The sequence below is a fragment of the Camelus ferus genome, chromosome 3, assembly GCF_009834535.1.
Source record: "Camelus ferus isolate YT-003-E chromosome 3, BCGSAC_Cfer_1.0, whole genome shotgun sequence".
NCBI lineage: Eukaryota > Metazoa > Chordata > Mammalia > Artiodactyla > Camelidae > Camelus > Camelus ferus.
Genome location: NC_045698.1, coordinates 25,910,441 through 25,934,119, shown reverse-complemented (window position 1 = coordinate 25,934,119; position 23,679 = coordinate 25,910,441). Strand labels below are relative to the sequence as shown.

The 23,679-nt window shown below is 33.9% G+C and overlaps 1 protein-coding gene across 1 annotated transcript in view; it reads left to right on the top strand.

The window, feature by feature from the left end:
• Positions 1-18,951, top strand: part of NUP155 (nucleoporin 155) — a 52,264-nt gene extending 33,313 nt beyond the window's left edge. The window contains exons 21-35 of the mRNA XM_006185139.2: positions 83-180; positions 2,527-2,657; positions 4,998-5,189; positions 5,870-6,008; positions 6,708-6,843; positions 7,576-7,729; positions 7,956-8,060; positions 8,746-8,900; positions 11,956-12,085; positions 13,138-13,251; positions 13,960-14,080; positions 14,526-14,636; positions 16,475-16,611; positions 17,998-18,104; positions 18,749-18,951. Of these exons, the coding sequence (XP_006185201.2) occupies positions 83-180; positions 2,527-2,657; positions 4,998-5,189; positions 5,870-6,008; positions 6,708-6,843; positions 7,576-7,729; positions 7,956-8,060; positions 8,746-8,900; positions 11,956-12,085; positions 13,138-13,251; positions 13,960-14,080; positions 14,526-14,636; positions 16,475-16,611; positions 17,998-18,104; positions 18,749-18,887 (1,969 nt within the window). The 3' untranslated portion in view covers positions 18,888-18,951. The remainder of the gene's footprint in view (positions 1-82; positions 181-2,526; positions 2,658-4,997; positions 5,190-5,869; positions 6,009-6,707; positions 6,844-7,575; positions 7,730-7,955; positions 8,061-8,745; positions 8,901-11,955; positions 12,086-13,137; positions 13,252-13,959; positions 14,081-14,525; positions 14,637-16,474; positions 16,612-17,997; positions 18,105-18,748) is intronic.
• Positions 18,952-23,679: the final 4,728 nt, after the last annotated feature.

Below are 23,679 nucleotides of genomic sequence, written 5' to 3'. Positions count from 1 at the left end.
TGGTTGAATTGTATGGTATATGAATTGTATCTCAGTGAAGCTGTTAAAAACACCATTATACATTCTGGAATTTCTGTTTCAGTACTACTGCCAAAGTGCAGCAGAGGCTGATAGGATTCATGCGTCCTGAGAATGGAAATACGCAGCAAATGCAACAGGAGCTGCAAAGGAAGTTTCATGGTAAATTATTGCTTCTGATCTGTTAAATGTACATGACCCCAGTAAGAAATTTTATTAGGTGAATAGAATACAATGGACATCTCTCGATAAGATCTAGTTTGTGGTAACAAATGCTGTTATTAAAGTATTATTAGTGTGATTTGCAAAAGTCAAATAATATGATTATCATGTATTTCTGTAACTTTCAGTTCATAACTATTTTTTTTCCTTTACTCCACTGGAAAACATGATACACATTCTTTTTTAATTAACTTTTTATCATGCTAAATTGTATATAATGTAGAATTTACCGTTTTAACCATTTTTATCTGTACAGTTCAGTGGCATTCCGTAAGTTCACATGTTACGCTGCAGTATCATGATTGCAAACATCACCACTATCTGTCTCCAGAACTTTTTCACCTTCCTAGGCTGAAACTCTGTACCTCTGAAACATAATAACTCGTCTTTTTCCCTGCCCCTGGCAACCACCTTTTTTTTTTTTTTCTGTGGGATAGAGGTAATTAGGTTTATTTATTTATAGAGAGAGTACTAGGGGTTGAACCCAGGACCTCATGCATGCTAAGAATGTGCTCTACCACTTGAGCTGTACCCTCCCCCTACAACCACCATTTTTTTTTTTCTGTCTTGGAATTTTACTAACCTATGTACCTCATATAAGTGGAACTATACAGTGTTTGTCATTTTGTGACTGGCTTATTGCACTTAGCATGTCTTCAGAATTCATCTGTGTTGTGGCATGTGTCAGAATTTCCTTCATTTTTAAGACCAAGAAATATATAGAAATATTCCGTTGTGTATACATGCCACATTCTGTTTATCCTTTCATCTGTTGGTGCACTCACACTGCTTTCACCTTTGGGGTGTTGTGAATAATCCTGCTATGAACATGGTGTACAAATAGGAATTTGAGTCCCTGCTTTTAGTTCTTTTATTATATATCCCAAAGTATAATTGCAAGATTATGTGTAATTCTGTTTTTAATTTTTTGAGGAACCACAACTCTTTTCCATAGCAACTATACCATTTTGTACAGTAGTACCAGTAGTACACAAAGTATTCCAATTTCTTCACATTGTCAACAGCAATTTTTCTTTTTCTTTCTTCTTAAAATATCCATCCTAATGTATGTGAAATGTGAATCAACTTTTAAGTTGTGTTCTTTTATCTGTTATAAAAAGTAACAACTAAGGAAAAAGCAAGGGAACTGAAAAGTCCTTATAATCATCAATTATTCCAGATATGAATTGAAATAGTAACAAAATATTGTTTAAATTTGTCTGCCTTTTTTTTTTTTTAAAGTTCTTTTGTGTGAGCCAGTTATTCTGGCTGATAGAACTTTGCTAATAAAGACTCAGCCATTTACTTTCGTCCCAAGATACTTTTCCTTCTCTTCCTGCTGGGCTCAGTTTTTTGTCCACTATTCTGTAAATTATTTTTTCAGTACTTCTTTTCTGGTAAGTTTGACAAAATACAAACATTGATAAGGATTCATACAAAAGGGAGCATTCAGATTGCTGGCAGTATACACTTTGGAGAACAATTTGATCATATCTGTTAAAGCTGAAAATGCATATATATTCAAAGCCAGCAGTTTGACTTCTAGGTATATATTCAAAAGCAGTCTTTATCAGACTTTTTTCGCACAGTAAGAAATAATTTTTACATTATGACCCAGATGTTTAAAAGCATGCACACACAACTGAAACAAAATATTTAAGAAATAACTGTATGTATTTTATCTTTAATTTTTTTGTCTCTTTTATTCTATTTCCTTTTTGAGGGGAAAAAAAAGCTGTCATGACTGACAGTTGATTTTGTGGTTTGCAAATGCATCTTAATTTGAAAAACCATCCTAGCAAAACCTGACTGTGTTTTCCAGGAGACCCTTTTTTAAGAATATTTATTGCATTATTGTTTTAGTAGCAAAACATTGGTAACAACGGAAAGGTCCTTTGAGTGGAAGATGGACCTAATTGTGGTATACTTACATGATGGAACACTCAGCAATTAAGATAAATGTACTAGATTTATATTTATGAATATGGATAGCCTGTGAAAATATAACTGGGCAGTGAAAGCAGTGGTATAAATTATCTAAAAACAGCAATATTTTTATTGTTTATGTATGCATACACACAGAAGCACTTATATATAGTGAGAGGATAAAACCATGAACTCAACAACTCATGATCATGGTTGCCTATGATGGGAGGAAGGAGAACAATGAGGATTTCAGCCTTAACTATAGTTGTCTTTAATATTTGAGGTAACGTGTTGTTTTACTTGAAATAAAGCAACAACCTGTCGTTTTACAAAACTTCATCAGTTGTGTTTTGTAATTAGAGGCTCAGCTGAGTGAAAAGGTTTCACTTCAGGCAATCCAGCAATTGGTTCGAAAATCATACCAGGCTCTGGCTCTATGGAAACTTCTTTGTGAACACCAATTCACTGTCATTGTAGGAGAACTTCAGAAGGTAGGATATTTTTTCTACCTTAAAATCATACTATTAATACTATGCTTAGGTTGTTTTCTTTTGAATGAGTTTTAATCTAGCCCTTAGGTTCAGGAAGGGATTATTTTGGAAAGCATTTAAGTGTGATCAAGTTAATATGTTACGAGAAAATTGCACTAAAGCATGATGGTTTGGGGGATTCATTATCAGAACCACAAGTTTTTACAGTATATAAGAACTTTGTAATGGTATGTGAATGAAATCTTACTGCACCAAAAATATTTTTTGAAACAGTGGATTGTAACCTTTATTTGGGCTACAGATCCCTTTGGGACTCTGATCAAAACTCCCCACCCTCAAAGAATGCATGCAGACACATACACAAAATTTTTGCATGTAATTTCAAGGAGTTCAGTGGCCTAAATTGAACATTCCTACTTTAAAGAAAGACGTTTGCAACTGTGGGAAATGAATGGTTCATGTTTCACTTGCTGTCCTCATTTGAATCCTTTTTAAGGATAAAGGTAATTCACATTTATCTAAATGTTAGGTCATTTGAGGGGAAATGTATTCCTACCTATTAATTGTGAACATTTCTAAACATAACAAAAATAGAGCAACTACTACAACTAATTCCCTTATACACAATTTATTTATATTTAGCATTTTCACAATTTTACCAACTTTGCTCCATCTATCCTCTTATTTTTCTTTACTGAATTATTTTGAAGTAGATCCCAGACACCATGTCCTTTCATTCTTATATACTTTAATATATATTCCTTAAAAATGATGGCTGTTTTCTTGACTAACAATGTCATTCTCACACTTAGCAGTATTACCACTAATTCTTTGGTAGCATCTAAAATAATGAAATTTCTGTCTTAAAAATATCTTTTTACAGATTGGTTCATTCTAATCAGAATCTAAAAAGTTGGTTCACTCATTGACTTTGGTTATTATTTCTCTTAAATCTCTCAGTCTAAAGCAATTATCCCTTTTTCGTTGTTGTTGTTCTATTGCCTTGTAGACATCAGGGCATCAGTCTTGTAGATTGTCCAATATTCTGAGGTTGTCTTTACCTTCCTTGTAGTGAACTCGTTCCTCTATTTCTCCATTTTCTATGAAATGAAAGTCAAGTCTACAAAGGCTTGCTTAACTTCAGGTCCATTTATTTGAGGAAGAATAGAATACTTCATAGGTAGTGGTTTGTGTGTCAGACTGTATTTATTAGGAGACACAAAAGGTTTGATTGTCCCACTTTTAGTGATACTAAGATACTGGATTCAAGTATTCAGTCCAGTCCTCCCATTACAAAATTCTCCATCAGGCTTAAATCAAGCTTACATGACATCCATTGATAATCATTACCTGAAGCAGTTATTTCACTTAGGATTATAAGATGATCATTTTGTTAATCTGTGATTTCTTCCATACTTATTAACTACAATTCTATTAAAAAATAACTTTCCTTTATCCTCTAGTGCTATTTGGTTATACCCTGAAATGTTTAATTCTTGACTTTTAAGTACCAATTTTCAAAATTGAAATGCAGTATCTATCTGTTCTTTCCAGTAGTGTCCATTGAGTTGTTTTGTTTCTTTTAAGCACGTACTTTTCTTCTAAAAAATCAAATGAATATGTTTAATTATGAAAGCTGTTTTCTTTTCCATGCCACGTAGAATAATGATTTTTAGTTTTATTGGGTTGTAAGCATAATGTAGGTCAATTTTTAGCCTAAGTATCTTTTTTGTGATCCATCTTCACAAATGCTCAAATCCATCTTCCTTCTCTATATGCTTAAAGGATACAGATATTAGTCCAAAAAATTTGAACACAGATTGTGTATTTTCCAAAATTTAGAAAAAAGAAATAGCAGTCAAATCATTAAACAATGTTACTGTAGTATAAATCACCTCAGTACTTTCGAACTCCATTTTAGCAAGCCAATTTATGAGATCAAATTCCAGTGTTACAAGGCCTTGAGTAATAGAATTCTAACATTATTTTGGGAAAGTAATTGTAAGCCCAAGATTTTTTTTAATGTAGCTAATTGATTATTCTTTCCTGGTTGTAACTAGAATCAGGAGACCTGGCTCAAATTTTGGCTCTATATGGGCTTTGCTTTCTTGGTTTGCAAAGTAAGAGTTGGAACATACCATAGGTTCTTTTTCCAACTCTGATTCTATGAAAGTTTCCAAAAGTTTATTATTTTTTATAGTTTACTGTATTTTATCTTTTGAATTATAAAGTCTACTAATGTTTTGTTTATTTTATATTACTAAAGAAATTCCATTCTGTGTGGAAATAGGATATTCCTATATCTTTGACTGATAAAAGGATTTTCTCTTATACTCCTAGGAATTTCAGGAGCAGTTGAAAATCACAACCTTTAAGGATCTGGTAATCAGGGACAAGGAACTGACTGGGGCATTAATTGCTTCTCTAATCAACTGCTACATCAGAGATAATGCTGCTGTTGATGGCATTAGTTTACACTTACAGGACATCTGCCCACTTCTGTATAGCACTGATGATGCAGTTTGTTCTAAGGTATGATGCTTTGTTACCTATTTCAGTGTTTCTTACAAGGAGGTTTCATGGAATGATGAAAAGCACACTAGAATTGTAATCAGGAACTGTTGTCTCCTTATTTATTTATTTATTTTTTGACATATGACCTTGGATAGGTCTCTTAACCTCTCCTGGCCTCATAATCCTCATCTGTGTAAGAAAGGGGTTAGAATGCATTATTTCTTAAAATCCATATATAAGTTCTTCTATAATGTATCTTTGATAGTATTTCTAGATCATATTTTAAAAATGGTTAAATACATTTAGAAGTTAAGAAAAATATCACTGACTTTAAGTCTATGATGAATTAGAGTTAATTGGGCGATTTTTATTGATCCTTTCCTACAGGTGAAAATAATTTAAAAAATCTGTTGCACGGACTGCCTGATGACCAATACTGTATTGACTAGGCAAGAGATTTACCAGTCAAAAGCTGTCTTGCTTTTAACATATTTGTGAGAGGAATTAAGAATAGCTAGGATTTTTTGGTCAAAAACTTTTCTGCCTAAAATTAAGAAGAAGTAAGTTTGTAGAGTTGTTTTTTGTTTTTAAATATAAAAAACCAGATGCAAATTTAGACGTAGATTAAAACTTGTATTGATGGCATCATCTAGGTGCTTGATTTTATCTTTTTAAGTTCTTGTCATCTCCACTTCTAGGCAAATGAGCTTCTCCAGCGTTCCCGACAAGTTCAAAATAAGATTGAAAAGGAAAGAATGTTAAGGGAATCATTAAAGGAATATCAGAAAATCAGCAATCAAGTGGACCTTTCCAATGTTTGTGCTCAGTATAGACAAGGTGAGAAACAGAATGGTCTTCCTGTCTTCTTCTTAACTCAGAGGCAGATCTTCCATCAGCTTTCAGTGGCCCAACTGATATGACACAGGAAATTCATTTTTTGTGTTTTAGTATTTGATGACTGCACCAGCTTCTGCAGATGCTATAATACTCAAAAAGAGTTTTATTGGGTGGTAAGCATAATAATACAAAAAATATCTTGAAATGTGTAACTTTTTAGCATCGCAGTTTCAGTCCTAGTCCAGTTAAACTATCTGTATTAGATTGCTTTCTGGGTTACATTTATTTTTTGGGTGTTTTAGATTCTTTTGACTCATTTTTAAAATATTACCTGTCTGCTCACTTTAAAATTATTTAAATCAAATCAAACTTGATGTAGTAACTGTTAGTACAAATATTGTTTTGAATCCTAAGATTTTTTTTTTTCTGTCAAGGAACTGCAGTCCTCCTTTTTGTTATTTCAAATACGAAATTTTTTTTCCAATGAAGAAAATATATTTAATAGCTGCCTTTTAGGCATATTGGAACCTTTTGCTTTGGTAGACTTACCAGAAATACTTTATATGATACTGTCCATAGGTGACTAATAGACAGTAGAAACACAATAACCTTGATCAGAACTTTTATAAGCCAGCTAAGGAAAAAATGTATCCACTTAATAATAAGCCTTAACTCTTTGCCCTTTGTCTTTCCCATTAGTGCGTTTTTATGAGGGTGTGGTGGAGCTGTCTCTTACTGCTGCAGAGAAAAAAGATCCTCAGGGTCTTGGACTTCATTTCTATAAACATGGAGAACCAGAAGAAGACATCGTGGGACTTCAGGCTTTCCAAGAAAGGTGAGTTTTATCACGTTAGCAGATTGTCAGCTTCATGGATACAGACTTTTCTTTGTGTAGAGTTTGATAGTATTACGAAAATAGTATTTCAAGTACAACCCTCATAAAATTGAATTACGCTTTCACCTAAAAATGTCTTGTTTTATCAAAGGTCTGAGTCGGGATTATAATTCTTAGCCTATGGATAAAAGTATATTATAGTCTGGTGGAATCCTTAAGGACTTACAAGTGTTTTTGAACTTGCCTCTGTGGTTTTTTTGAGACTTTATTAATGTCAATTTAAAATGAGCTAACTTTTTTAGAAAGAGAACTGTTGTCACGCCTACCCCGCCCCAAATGTCTGGTTCTAGATGAAGATTAGTTTTTAAAAGGATGATTTTTAAATGTTCACAAATTATTAGAGATACTGCTAAAATATGTGTGTCCAAACTGACTATACTTCAACAAAAAAATAAATAAGTTTTTTTAAAAATGTATGTCCAGAAAGGAGATATATAACCTCAGGCATGTTTTTTGTTAAGACATTCCTTTTTTTTTTTTACTTCATCCTTTTAATCAAATGCTTCTCAAACCTGTTGAAAAGTGTATGATTTGTATTATATTTAATATCAAATTGTGTGTGTGTGTATTTTCTCCAAAATTATCTTTAAATTCTTGTGTGTATTTAAATTAGATAAAAGAAATCAGTTGCTAACTAAATAATATAATTGCTGCTTTCTCATTCTTTTTCAGGTTAAACAGTTATAAGTGTATTACCGATACACTTCAAGAACTGGTAAATCAAAGTAAGGCTGCTCCTCAGTCTCCCAGTGTACCCAAAAAACCTGGGCCTCCTGTTTTGTCATCTGATCCCAATATGCTGAGTAATGAAGAAGCAGGACATCATGTAAGAGATGCAGCACATTTTCATTCTGAAAATACATTTTGTTTAGAAGCTCTGTGTGGTGGTGGTGGTGGTGGTGGTGGCATAATCATCTTGGAAGCAGAGTAGCTCTTAGAACTTACAATTTAAGGATTCTTGATTTCTTACCAGTATTGTGTAAGGCTCAGGGTCCCAGTGTCGAGCAACAGAACCTGAACTGTGCTAATGTCTACTATTTTCTTTATTTTAGTTTGAACAAATGCTTAAATTGTCTCAGAGATCCAAAGATGAACTCTTTAGTATTGCCCTTTATAATTGGCTAATACAAGCTGACCTTGCAGATAAACTACTACAGGTAAAATTATTTTTTATACCAATATTGTTAATTTACATTTTTAAGAAACGTAACTAAATGGGTTAAGCACTTGTATAGTTACAGGAAATTCAGTTTCTCACCCTATACCACCCATTAAGTGTTAGTGTAAAGCCAACAATTGTAATACTTTTTTCTAGTGGGCAGAGTAAGCTATTGCTCTAATTTTCTTGTAATTTAGAAGCTGATCAGGATTTTTATATTTTATATTTTATTTTATGTTTATATTGTGGGATGGAAATAACTGGATTATGAGTTAGGAAACTTGAACTTTGTCTTAGCTCTGCCATTAAGTCACTTCACAAATGTCCTTTTACTGTCTCAGTGTTCCTCAGTCTGTAAAATGGCACTTGATTACAAGGATATTTTTGAGCTCAGAGTCTAGGGATCAATAGCTGTGTTCTCAAAGTTTATTAAACAATTTCTAATTGGATTATACTGTTAGTTTTATCAGCCCAATGCAACTATCATAGCAATTCTTTGATTAACTGTGACAAACCAAAAAATCACCTATAATGAGAAAAATTGCCCTCCCTTTTATGTTACTGGATTATAATAACTGCTTACATACTCATAAAATGAAGCACACCTATAAGATGATACATTCTCTATGTAAAGATCAAATGGGTAGTCAGAAAATGTTTCTGAGTAACTGTACAATTTCCAGATTGCTTCTCCATTTCTGGAGCCACATCTAGTCCGGATGGCCAAAGTTGACCAAAACAAAGTTCGTTATATGGATTTACTCTGGAGGTATTATGAGAAGAACAGAAGCTTTAGTAACGCTGCTCGTGTCCTGTCCAAACTGGCTGACATGCACAGGTATGGTGAAAGATTCTCACTGTGGAGAGTTATGGGTACCCGGGCTCTGTCTAGTTCTGTCCAGACTTCAGATATTGAAATAAACCTTATTCAGGTTATACATATGTAGAATTTTTGTGCTTTTACTTTGATTTACCTAAAGCTTATAGTTTTTTTTCTTTTTTTGTTCTTAATAGTGTGTAGTAGGTACTAAATACCTCCTACTAAAGACTCTCTATTCAAACTATCTTCTAAATCCTTTTCTTTAAAGTATGTTTTTAGATTTTTCGGCCTAACAGCAATTAATTACTATTCTTAATTAAAAGGAAAAAGAAATATTTCTCAAAGGCTTTATAATTTTAAATGTTTTATAAATTCCAGACCAGTTTCTTCTACTCTCACGTTGGTGTAAATTACTGAAAAGCTCTTAGAGTATCTGTATTGAGGATTATTAAGAATCCTGTTAAAGAAGTTTGTAATTGAAATTTCTAATTAGATCTCCATATTAAAAGACAGTAAAATTTTGGACCGATCATTAATGTGATCCTCTTGATTTGGAATTTTCTTTGCCGAAATAATTCGGTGCTATTTCTAAAATCTGGAGATTGATTAAGTTAAGAAGAGTAAGTTATTGAGGCAAAGTTGTCACTAAACCTAGTTAATAAGAATGGTTACTTAAAGAGTTTAGATATGGTTAATGGCAAGCGTGAGAAAGTGTGTTTCTGTGTCTGTGTGTACACATGTGCACACCCGTGCAGTTATAATTATTGTATGTGTGGACCCAAAGCAGTTTTGGTCTTGCCCTCCTTGATCATAATAGTCACTTGATTTTTATAAGTACCTCTCACATACAGAAGATGACATATATAGAAGTGACTTTAGTTTCTTTGTCTTTGGTTTAAGAAAAGGAATTTAAGCCTAAAACATAGTTTCTGGTAAAGGCCTTGGTCAATTCATAGTTTGCACAGTTAAGAATTGACAGCATTATTAATTATTTTAACTCTATATCTTGAGGTTATGTAATTCATTCCTTTATCCAGTGTTTGAGTGCCTGTTTTTTTACTGTACTCAGAGAGAGGTACATATGGACTGTGCTCTTACTCAGGCCTTCAGTATCTCATTTCTGGATTACTTTTGTCATTTTTCTTAGATAGTTATTTCTAGACACCATTACTTTACAAATCTTTGTAAGCCATTTTTATCATGCTGCTTATTGCTCACAATGTAAGAGTGGTTCTTAATTACCCTTCCATTAATATTTATTGACCCTTTTCCTTGTTATGACAATTACTATATTCCTGTTGTAAAATATTCAGAAATTATCTAACTTTTAAAAACAGCTCATTGTCCATATTTGCTTCACACACATATGTAACCTAATTTCTTTTTCTTGTGAGAGACCCTGTACGTCCACTCCTCAGCTCTCAGCTTACTGTCTCTTTCCACAATAAAATGACTTTCCAGCTATTACGTTACTCTCTTTCTCACTACACTCTTTGCATGTATAAGCTGCAGCAAATAAGTTAGAGGCCATAGAATGTTCTACTTTAAATAATTTGGAAATGTTACCCACTTTTAAAATGTTTGGTTCAAGTGGGATTTTTAGAGATGAGGGGGGAAAAAAAAAGAAAGCCTTTTAGGAACAAAGCTCATGGCAGGGGAGATGATATAACTCAGTAGTAGGGTGTGTGCCTAGCATGCACGAGGTCCTGGGTTTGATCCCCAGTACTCCATTTAAATAAATCAATCACCTAATCACCCCCAAAACATAAATAAAATAAAAAGAGACAAAGAAAAAAACAAAGCTCCTAAATGTAGAATCCTTTGTATGTGATCTTAAGAGAGAGTGCTAATTACCAGTCATCTACACGTATATTTTGCAAGATAGGAGAAAGGAGTTAATTTTTTTTTTCCTTTTGGTTTCTTTTTGGAAGGGGGAAATATAGGAGCCATGGCTATACAGAAGGACAGTTTTTTAAGTAAGACCTTCTCTAAAAGGAAAAGAAAGCCACTTTTTTCCTAATTCAGATTGGAATGGAGTATCAGAAATTACATTTAATACTGGTTGATCTGAGAGGTTGCCAACAACTAACTGAGTTACTTATGTTTGTTTTTAATGCCAAGTTGCTTTATAATGTCAGAGAGCCAGGTCTGATAGAGTTAGGGGATCGGGGAAGACTGCAAATGGTAACCATGGAGGTGGATACATGCTTAGGGCTTTCTGTCACCTGTCAGTGTGTCAGGCAGCAAATAAATTTTGAGCACCAGTGATATTCAAGGAATTCAGGAAGGAAGTAGTGAGAGACACTGTTCCTGTTCCTAAGGAGCTCCCATTCTAGTGAGTAAAGATCATAGACAAAAAGTTCAGATCCCATAAATACAATAAAAATAGGAGACGGTACCTGGGGAAATAGGGAGCTCCTTTTGTTAAGAGTGGTCAGAGAAGGCCTCAGATAAATCGTCATCACAATTGATTCTCAAATGACAAGAACAGGCAGCTATTAAAGAAATGGAAGAAGTGGTCCAAGCACAGGAACAGTGGTCTATGCAGAGGCGCTGCATCAGATTCAAGTTTATCATGTTTAGGGTACAAAAAAGAAAGCCAGTGGGGTTGGGGATGGTGAACAAGGGAGGAAGGAGATGAGGTTAGAGGAGTAGGTGAAGGTGATTGGCAGGTCTGAAAAAAGCATGTGACGTAATCTGATTTTTGCTTTTAAGAGGTCACTGTCATTGCTGTGTGGAAAATGAAATGTAGTATTGGCCACAGTAAGGTAGAGAAGTGAAGAATATGAGGGCTGAAAAAGTCTTTAATTTAATTTTAGAAGAATCCAAGTTTTAATATACTGAACTAAAGTTTTGAAATAGGAAGTTACTGTTTTGGATGTAAACATAAGTATGTGTTGACTTAGATTATGGATCTTATATTAGAAGTCCTCTAATAATTTTTTTCAAGTTTCAGACGGCCTTTTACGTTAATTTGGTATAAAATAGTGCATCATAACTGATACATATGTATATGTATATATATTGGATCCTTCAGAATTCACATAAAAAAAAATAAGAGTTTTCCCCCCAGCACAGAAATTTCACTTCAGCAGCGACTAGAGTACATCGCTCGAGCCATTCTTAGTGCCAAAAGTTCCACGGCCATTTCGTCAATAGCTGCAGATGGTGAATTCCTTCACGAATTAGAAGAAAAAATGGAAGTAAGTGCTGCAGATACTTGAGCCTTGTCCACGGGGATTAATAGCCACTTGTTAGTCCACTTTCCCTTCTTCCCGTAGCAAATAATAGATCATCCTAATTTCTCCTGCCTTTTTCTTTCTTTTCATATTTATATATAAATCTTTTTAAAAGATTTTAAGAATACAGCATACAGTTAGGTCATAGGACATTGCTATAATTTAAAAGTTTTCTCTGTGGCATTTCTAAAGGTTTTTTCCAACTGTTCTAACACCAGGCAGTTTACATCACATTCACCATTTATTCTGGAAGCTAGTAAGTAGATGTATTAAGTGAAATAGGCTAAACTGCCTCAACTAAGGGGCCCCAAAATGTATAATGGTCCCAGTACAAAAGCTTGTTTCTCATTCAAACATCCAGAGTGGTTGTTTCTAATTGATATATGGCTTTCTTCCACTTGGTTGATTTCAGTACCCAAGTTCTGTTTTGTGGCTGTACCATTCCCAAGTGGTCTTCCCTTTTCCTCTGGTCAGAGGGAGCAAGGGGGAAAAACATGTAAGAAGCACATTCACTCCCTTAAAAAGCTCAGCCATGACATACTCCCATTCCTTCAAAGAGAACATAGTCTTGTGCCCATACACTTTGCACAGGAGGCTGGGAAGTATAGTCTAGCCATTTTATCTGGCTATAATCCTGGGAGAAACAGGTGGTGGTGGATAGCAAAGGCTCTCTGTCACGGTACAGTCCCTGTGAAATCTGTGTTGTAGTGCAGAGTTGTTAGTCTGTTATAATAAAAGTCTTTATACATTTTTTATTGAGGTATAATTGACATAAAACAGTTGTTCAGGTGTTTAACGTAATGATTAAATATTTTTACATACTGCGAAATGATCACCACGATAGGTCTAGTTAACATTCATCACCATAAATAATTACAAAAAATTTTCAGTCACTGTGCTGTTATTTTTACATTATTTTTAACAAGCTTGAAGTCAAGATACTAGGAGTCATTTCCTTAAGTACCCGATGATTTATCATAAGGAACTTAAGACTTGCTTTTTTCTATCTAAACTAGGTTGCTAGAATCCAGCTTCAGATACAAGAGACGTTACAAAGGCAGTACTCCCATCATTCGTCTGTGCAGGATGCAGTCTCTCAGCTGGATTCTGAGCTAATGGACATAACTAAGGTAATAAAAAAGCAAGTGGAAGTCCTATAGCAGTCACCTATTATCTACAGATTTCCTGTTTCTTTTGCATTTTGCTAGGTGTTTCATGGGAAAGATTAGCCCATCTCCACAAGATAAGATAAGCCATCTTTGGGAGCATGTCAGTAAGGCTGACAAATCACCACTGTGGTTAAAGAGCTAAGTTTCTCTTTCCAGGCTAGTTTCTATCAAGAACCTATCGCCCTCACATGCAGCTTTGTTAAAACGCCTGCCGTCTATTTCATGGCCTTGTTTCTTGTCTTGAAAAAGTAACTTACCTCTTTGCTTAACTCTCCAAGCCTCTCCTACTCTGTACTGTCCTGAACAGTTTCTTTTTCAATCATTCTTGGGCATTTTTCCAAGTACCCTGAAGCAGTTCAGTATTCCATGATTTCTCAAATCTTAATTCAGACAATGCTAATTCTGAAAGAAATGTCATTGCAGCATCTTCCTCCCACCCAGAAGGAAAAAAAAAAGACAATATTGAAATCTATTTAAATGTATTTATCATACATTTACCATTCTCAGCCTGGAGTTATGACCAGCTACAGGTCATCACACCTTTATATCTTATTTTAGGAACTTCAGATAAAGTCTTCAGTTGATTTAATTTTCAAGGAGTGCTTCATTGTTAATTTCTGAATGCTAACCTCTGGTTGTATGTATAATGTTGGCATTTTTCTTCCACAGCTTTATGGGGAATTTGCTGACCCATTTAAACTCGCAGAGTGTAAACTTGCAATAATTCATTGTGCTGGTTATTCAGACCCTATATTGGTTCAGACACTTTGGCAAGATATTATAGAGAAAGGTAAGTGTTCAGTTGTTGGTATATTAGCTATACATTATTTAGACTTGGTAGTAGAATGAATGCAGGCTTCTAGTGGTCATGTAGTAGGACTCATGAGAATTGTACATATAGCTAAATAGGGGGAAGAGGGGTAGGTACCTGAGTAGGGTGGAGGTGATCCTGTAGAGAATGATCCCAGTGAAAATTTGAGAGGACTCTCACAAAAGATGTGTCGTTTTTGTGGTTTACGCTGCTTAATATAGGGGATTCTGAGACACTTACCTCAGAATCTCATAACCAATGCCCTGGTAACTTGAAAGTGCATCACACTAACAGAAACACAATCTGCTCGTTAATGTGAACACAAGTTCTATGGTATTTTGTACCTCGAAACAGAATAAAATAGCCAGTTTAAACATTTCACATTGAAAACAATTTAGGTTTCTAATATGTCTCTCTCTTACAGAACTGAATGAAAGTGTGACGTTGAGCTCCCCAGATAGGATGCATGCTCTTAGTCTCAAGATTGTGCTCCTTGGCAAAATTTACGCTGGCACACCTCGCTTCTTTCCTTTAGGTGAGCCATATCTAGCTTGGGTTAGTGCTAACAGCATAGTGATTATATGGTAACCTTATACAAGTTTGAAGAGAAGGGGAGATTTTTTGGCTGATGTTTTTGTGCATGGATAATCTGTGATTGATTCAGCTGCTCCTTATTATATTATATTGAGGGCGTGTTTTTCTTTAAAATAGCGAGTAGTTGTGTTAAAAATGTAATCTTTGCGAACCCCTTTCTTAACCAAGTATGCTGACTACCTGTGTTGCGTAGGAGACTGTCATGAGCCATTTGCCAACTTGCAATGTTTTTTTCAGTTGTAAAACAATAGAATCGACATAAATCTGTTCATACTGTAGAATGTTAAGCTCTTTGTGTTTTTGGAAAATGTTGAGAAACATGAAAATACAACATTAAGTTTTTTAAAAAATGAACGTACACACTTGTTTACAGACCATCTATGATGTAGGATTTATTCCCTGGATGTGGTAAGAAATAAAACCATTATAATTATACCTTTATTTCTTGTAAGTACAGTATTTAAAACTGCCATGCCATTTCCTTGATCAGAAAAATAAAGAGAAAATAAAGGGCAACTATGTATATGTCTTATATGTAAAACTTGTTGATTTTAATAGCAAAAGGGCCACATTATATACACGGTCCCTTTAGAGGGTATTTTTGCTTTGACTTTAATTTGGGTTGGGGAGGGAATTAGGCTTATTTATTTATTTAAGGGAGGTTTGGGGACTAAACCCAGGACCTTGTGCCTGCTAGGCATGTACTCTACCACTGAGCTACACTCTCTCCCCTTGACTTAAGATTTTTATTGTCGAGCCCAGTAAGGTTTAGGGTGGAGGAAGCCTTCCTTTTTCTGTCACTCTCTCAATGGCAAACAAGCTCCTGGGGACTTCAAACTAGAACAAATTTAGAGTTTTTAGAATTTTTATTACCTATCCAAATCTGTATGGTAACTTGTAGGGGAGATGCAGGGTAAGTGGCAGTTTTTTTAGTGATTCCTCTTGCCCATGGATGTTCACAATGGTCAGGCTCAGATTTCAGGAACCACAAGTACGAATCTGATTGTTACTGTTATTATCTATGATGTAACAAGTAGGAAAAAGTGAGAATGGGGCCACAATTAGAATCATCATAATAGATAACTTTTTAGGGATCTTATGAATGTTACATTTAACATTCCTAAAATGGAGATGCAGTAGCCCTTCTTTTCTAAAAAGCCAGTAAATTGAAGATATAATATTTCAAGATATTGAAGAAATATTAGCAATGGGTCCTCTCCAATAGTAGGAAAGTGAGTGGTCTCTATTTTCTTCTTGTATCTTTTTGTTTCCCAAATTCACTATAATATAGTTTTTTTCCTAATGTTTTAAAGTGTGTAATTGAGTGGTTGTAGCATGTTCACAGAGTTGTGTAACCACAATTAAATTGAGACCATTTTCATCTCCCCAAAAAGAAATACTACCCTCAGTCCTAGGCAAACACTAATCTACTCTCTATAGATTTGCCTATTGTGGTATATGCCTTACTTTTTATTAAAAATTTCTTTTGAAAATTGTTTTTTAAAAAATTTCTGTCTAGAAACTGCTCAGTTATGAATAAGGCCTACTTTTTAGTATCAAAAGTTAACAATTCTACAATAGCAAAATAATAGTACTTATATGAGGTGAAAGACATGTTAACTAACCTTATTGTGGAAAACATTTTGCAATATTTATGTGCATCAGATTATCACATTTAACCTTAAACTTACACAATGTTATGTGTCAGTTATATCTCAATAAAGCTGAGGGCAAAAAAAGAGTTAACAATCCCAACTTCTGATCTTCTTCTCTCCCCAGATTTCATCGTACAGTTCTTAGAGCAGCAAGTTTGTACTTTGAACTGGGATGTGGGATTTGTAATACAGACAATGAATGAAATTGGAGTGCCATTACCTAGACTACTGGAAGTTTATGATCAGTTGTTTAAGTCACGGGTAAGGAAAATATTAAATACAATTAATTTATTTAGTTAAATTTATTAACTTATTCTAGATACAGAAGTGGACTATTTTGAGTGTATGTTTATAAGTATCTCATCTAACACAGTTGCATCAGAAATTTGCTTCATTGATTATCAGGAATTACACTTCAGACTTTTAAAAACCCAATAATGACAATTAACTTTGCTATATGTCATGATACAAATCAAATATTTTAAAATATTGATAAATATAATTACATATGTTTTAGTCTTAGTAGAATAGGCTAAATACAATAAGAATTATCATTTTCTTTAAAAGAACAAAATATCAGTATATTTATTCACTTTAACCTCATCTAAAATATCAATGGTTTAACTTACGGTGAAAAAGAATATGAAAATGAATATATGTATGTTCATGTATGACTGAAGCATTATGCTGTGCACCAGAAATTGACACAACATTGTAAACTGACTATACTTCAATAAAAAAAAAAAATATATATATATATACACCAGAAATAATTAAATATCAATGATTAAAGTTCTTTCTCACCACAAGAAAAAGGAAATTTAATCGTGTATGGTGAGAGGTGGCAACTAGACTTACGGTGATCATTTCACCGTGTATGCAAACAGCGAATCACAATGTTGTACACCTGAAACTAATGTAATGTTATATGTCAATTATAACCTCGATTTTTAAAAAATCTTTGTCACCATATTGAAGCTTATCAGACTATATATTTTGTAATTTTTACTCTAAAGGAACCAAATGAAACCTTGTTGAACTAGATTGTGCTTAGTACTAGTCATGATTATAGTAGCATAATCAAAACATTCATACAGTGCTTTATGAGGCACTTGTATATCTCACTGAAGGCCTCACAATGAGCCTGTGATGGAAATGGCAAGTTGTTGTATCCCCATCTTCTGCTCCGTCTGACAAGGGCAGAGAGGCTAAATAACCTGCTCACATCACATGGCTAGTAATGGGAGAGCCAGATCTAGAATTAACATTCTTTGACTACTGGTTTAGCCTCTTATTTATACTATCAGATTAAGTCTGCATAGGTTCAAAGTAAAAGTGGTGTCACATCCGATAGGAAAAGATGTATTTTTTTCTCTTACCCCAGGTTCCCAAACAGGAAACTTACATGCTCTACAAAGTGGATTGGTACATTAGATATTCTTCCTAAATAACATCACAGGGCAGTTTTCAATGCTGTTTAATATTAACCATAATTAGATATATAATTTAGTAACCACATAATATTAAATGTTTATTTTAATATCAGTAAATTTTGCTTTGGACTCTGATGACTCTTTTAACATAAATAATTGAAAATTCAGTTGACGCAATTTGCTTTACAACTCATGATGTATATTTTCTTTATAGGATCCATTCTGGAACAGAATGAAGAAGCCACTGCACCTCTTGGATTGTATACATGTACTATTGACAAGATATGTTGAGAATCCTAGCCAAGTTTTAAATTGTGAGAGGTAAGTATGAATTAAATACTATATTATAACAAAGGCTTTTAAATACATCTAATAAACATCTGGGTAACAAATTTGGAGACAGTGGGGCAAGATTTGGAGACTAAAAGAAGTATAGATTTAAGCTCTTGTGTATATTTGCATTAACTATTTGAATGACATCAGTCAGCATGTATGAAAGATTAGTGTTTTCCATTTTTCAACCCTTGTATAGAATTCTCTGTATAAGTGAAAGGATACAATTTATGAATTACTCCTAAATTTCTGCTTTGAATTAGTGACCTAGGAAGTTCAGTTATGCCTTTGTGATATTATTGGCTTTCAAGGTATATTTGTTTGAAAAGGCCAAAAGAATGTAAATAATTTAGTATTAATTTAAGGAGTTATAATTTAGTATTAATTTATGGAGTTATCCCTTACTGCCTCCTTCTCATTATTATCTTCCAAAGGAAAATGGTGCTGATGTGGAATTCACCTACCCCCTGAGTTTCCTTCTCTGTTTTCATTTATTTGCCATGTATTTAATCACATGATCCTTGCTCTTCTGTGGGACTATGAGTAAGGTTAGCAGAAGTTAAAGGGAAATGCTATAGGAGGAAATGTTTCTAAATGTGTAGATGGTTGATCAGGTGTTTTTTTCTTTATAGGAGAAGATTTACAAATCTCTGCCTGGATGCTGTTTGTGGTTATCTGGTTGAGCTCCAGTCTATGAGCTCTTCGGTAGCAGTACAAACCATCACGGGGAATTTTAAATCTCTTCAGGCTAAACTAGAACGGCTTCATTAATTATTGTAATGTATTTTCATCTGTGCATTTTGATCTGTAAAATAAAAGCTCAGCTGGGTCCAGATATCAGGTGTTTTAAATCTAACAATTTTAGAACAATTTTAGTAGAAATGTGTTTTTAATAAGTAGGTAGTATCAGTAGACAGTACATTTGCCAGATGAGTTCTTTTTTTACTACATAATACTATTTTGTTTTTTAATAATCAAATTAAAAAACAACTGAATTAAGATTATGATTTTAAAAAGGATATAAAAATAAAACTCTTATTTTGAATTTATAGTATTCCTTTTCAAGTTCAAGGATCAAAACTTAAATAGACTAGCTGAGTAGGTCCATTCCCATAATACTGGATTCTCCAACAGTTCTTAAATAGGCAAATCTCTTAAAAATTTATTTCGGTTTTGGAAATTTCCTCCAACTACTAATTTTGTCAGTTACAATACTTGAAGATTAATACACATCTGGTTGTTTTTCGAGCAGGCAGTAAACTTGTAACCAATGTTCTATGTCCTAAAAACCTATACAGGGAAATACTTTTTCCCTTAGTGTCCACCTAGCTTTTCTTTGCTCTGTGATTTCTGATTCCATTACAGTGCAGTTCTCAAAGTGTGCGAACGTCAGCATCATCTGAGAATCTGTTAGAGATTCAAATTGTCCAGCCCAGTCCCAAACCTACCGAACCCAGAACTTTGGGGTGAGTGCCAGCACTCTGCTTTAACAAGCTCTTCAGGACAGTCTGGTACATGTCAAGTTTGAGAACCAGTGGATTAGAGGATATAGTTAGTTTATGAATTGAGCTCCCTGATTTCTCCTCTTGCCTCCCCCATCAATGATCACAAGACACGAGCTTTACCCAAGACACAATATATAAAGCAAAGTTGTTAGTAATATAGTTTTTTTTTTAATCTTCAACAAAATTAGAATAACAAAACCAAATGCAGGAGGAGAAAATAGTGGGAATGACCAGGACTAACAAAAAAGCGAGAACATGAACTCCTTTCTTCTGACCTTTTATGCTTTCCTTCCACTTTTACTTTTTCCCAAGACTGTGGGGTTGCCCTTTCCATATTTATTCTCTTATAACTTAGCTCCCTTTCTTTTATAATCTTCCAAAATGTCACTCATTAGGTACCACTACCTCTCATATTTTTCAGCTTTTCAACTCTTAGATTTTTTGAACATATAAAATGAATTTATGCTATACATTGTTAATTCTGTTAATTTAAAATTCTGTCAGTGTCTACTTAAAATGAAAGTCTTGCTTAAATATTATATTTAACTGCAACTCTGCTACGTTTTTATTTTAAGCACATTTACACAGAAGCACATTAATGTATATGTTAAATATATTCAACTCAAAATAATAAAGCTACACCTTTCAAAAGGGCTAAGATGGCTAAATGATCCTTAAGAATAAGAAATTTGAACCCTGTTTCTTTCATTTACATAGTACATTTTGAGAGTCTTAAGAGTTCTAGCTGTACAATAGATGTTATCAGTATCCTTTGGAGGGTGTGATTCTTAAGAGAAAGTAAGGTCCCCTCCGTTTTAATCCTCTAGAATAGTGTTTCTAAAATTTTAACATTCATAAGAATCACCTGGATAGTGTGTTAAACCAGATGCTCCACCTCCAATGTGATGTTGATACTGGTGGTCAGTGGATCAGACTTGGAGTAGCACTGTTCTAGCACATTTATCCACTTGGTTATTTGGTGTTCATTCAACACATTTCTTTATAATGACTATTAAACATAAATAGGCAATGAGTAATAAGTGGAACATATGAACCTGCATTCATTGTAGGCAGTGAGGAGTCACTGGAAGTCTTGGTTGTGACATATTTATGTTTTAGGTAGATCATTTTAGTATGGCAAAATGGTTAGAAAAGAAGAGAAGAATCTGTTTTGAGTAACTGTACAAGGTATGGGATATTGATCCTGAATGCATGTAATGCATGTTCAGCATTTCTTTAATACAACACACCTGACTTATTAGTGACTTGTTCATTGAAAACCTCACTGCTAACCACACAAACTTTCTCCACTTTTATGTTTTATAGTTAATTTCATCTCGACTCACAGATTACTCATTCTCTTCCTCAGGATACTTCCCGCCTCCATCTTTTTCCCTCCTGTTCGTGAGGGGAAAAATTATGATAGTGATACAGTTGTATCAAGGAAATAAAGAAATAGAACATTGAATCTAAAGGTCTTGAAAGGCTTATGATTTCCTTTCATTTTCTCTGTTTTTTTTCATTTTAATTCTCAAGGTTTTTTTTTAGAATATTTTCGAGTGTTCTAGTAAATCATTTAAAATGTTTTATTTTCCTCATAAGGAGACTGAAGCTAAATAACACTTTTTTAAATCCAAAAATTTGTAAGTAATGTAATCTAGTTTTTTCACTTTTACTGTTCTGCTTCAATCATATTGGTTACAATACTATTGTTTTTACAGTTTTTCATTTTCAAATAAGCATTTCTATTGTATTATGGCATGCTTGAAATTAAACATTTGTTTTAAAACTCAGTAGTGCTTTTTGTATTTTGGCAGCTCCTATTAGGAAAACTAACTTTTTCTAAGATTAATCAGTTTAGCATGTGGGAGCTAGTACTGTCACATCTCCAGCCCACATCTGAGTGTCTTACCTGTGTAATGAACATTTCCACTTACATGACCTCCAAAGCTCCTCATGCAAAACAACCAAATCTGTACTCATTCCTCTCTCTGCCCTCTGCCTACTCCTGTTCTTCTTCCTTTATTTCCTACCTCAGTCTTTATCATCTAAATTTGAATAGGAAATATGGGTAACACCTTTAAATGCCTTCCTCTTCCTCCAAATCCAGTTAGTCACCAATTTCTAAGCAACTTTTCTTAATGAAAAAGTATCTGTCCAATTATCTCACTCTTAGTTTTTCAGGGTTTAATCAGGTTACCCTATTTCACTTGGATGCTTACAATAGTGTCTTAAGTGGCACTTCCTGCCTCTAATTTGACCCCTTCATTTCCACCCCCAACAGTGTCAGAGTTTTGTAACTGTAAACCTAAATATATTACACCCCCACCTTTTACCCCAGAGAAATTTCAGATTCCTGATGTGGCAAGTAAGGACTCCATCGAAGATGACAAAAATAACAATCTCAAATTAGTTTCAGCAAAAGAAGAATTTATTGGCCCTCAAAACTAAGAAGTCCAAATACAAAGCTACTTCCACATGATTAGATCCAGAGCCTCAATATCTTAAGGGCTTTGTCTGGGTCAGTTCTGCTTTTCTTTCCATCCTAACTTTTTTGTCTACTTTTTGCAGACCTTTTGCTCCGTAAGTCCTGGGAGAGTGCTCTAACCCAGAGGCAAGTCCCAGGAAGGGCTCTGACTGACCTAGCCTGAGTCATGGACTCAGTCTGAGGGTACAGGATCATTCCCCAAACCATAAAGAACAGGAAAGAAGTGCCTTCCTAACAAACTGGATGCTAGACATACATCAGTCCACTCTATCTGTCCACTTAACCTTGATTACCATTAAATTCCTTGTGCTTTGATGAAAACTTACAAGCTCATAGATCCAAGAAAATGAACCCAGAGCAGGAAAGGCACAAAATCACACCACAACACAACATAATCAAATTCTCAGCAAACTAGGAATAAAACAACTTCCTCAACCTGATAAAAGTCATCTATGAAAAATATACAGCTAAAATTACACTTAATAGTGTAAAGGATGTTTCTAGTCAACATAGTATTGGAGGTCCTGATCAGTGCAATTTGGCAAACAAAGGAAATGTAAGACACACTGGAAAAGCAGAATTAAATGAGTGCTTATTCACAGACAGCACACTTACGTAGAAAATCCTATAGAATATACAGAGAATACTAGAACTATTAACAACAAACTGCTAGAATTATTAATAGAACTATAAACTAATGATAGCAAGGTCACAGGATATAAGGTCAATGTATAAAAATCAGTTGCATTTCTATATACTAGCAACAAGGAAAAAATTTTTAAATATTTTAAATAGCACAAAAACCATAAAATAAGATTAATTTTTAACAATATTAAGAACTGTATATTGGAAACTACAAAAGTGCTGGAAGAAATTAAAGAAACCCTAGATGGACAATATATAATACTCATGCATTGGAAGATTAAACTTAGTAACCATGAATTCTCACCAAATCAATAATGTAGATTTGATGCATTCCCAACCAGACTTCCAGCAGACTTTCTTGCAGAAATTGATAAGCTGATTCTAAAATTTATATAGGAATGAGAATTCCTAGGATAGCCAAAAGTTTTGAAAAAGAATAAAACTGGAGATTATATTCTACTGATTTCAAGATTTTGTTATAAAGCTACAGTAATTGTGATACTGTGGCATTGGTGTAAGAAACATCAGTGGAACAAAATAAAAGTACAGCAATAGATGCATACACATGGACAATGGATTTTCAACAAAGATGCCAAGGTAGTTCAACGGGAGAAAGAGCAGTCTTTTCAATAAGTGGTTCTGGAACCACTGAATGTCTACATGGAAATAAACCCCCAACCCTTACCTCATAAAATATACAAAAATTAATACACATCACAGACCTAAATATAAGAGGTAAAATTATGAAACTTATGGAAAAATACTGGAGAAAAAATTTTGTGACCTTAGATTAAGCAGATTTCTTAAGAAAAACATACATCTTAAGAAGAAAAAGTTGATAAATTTAACTCCATCAAAATTTAAGACATTTGCTCTTAGACACATTAAGAAAACAAAAAACTAGGCCACAGACAAAATATTTACA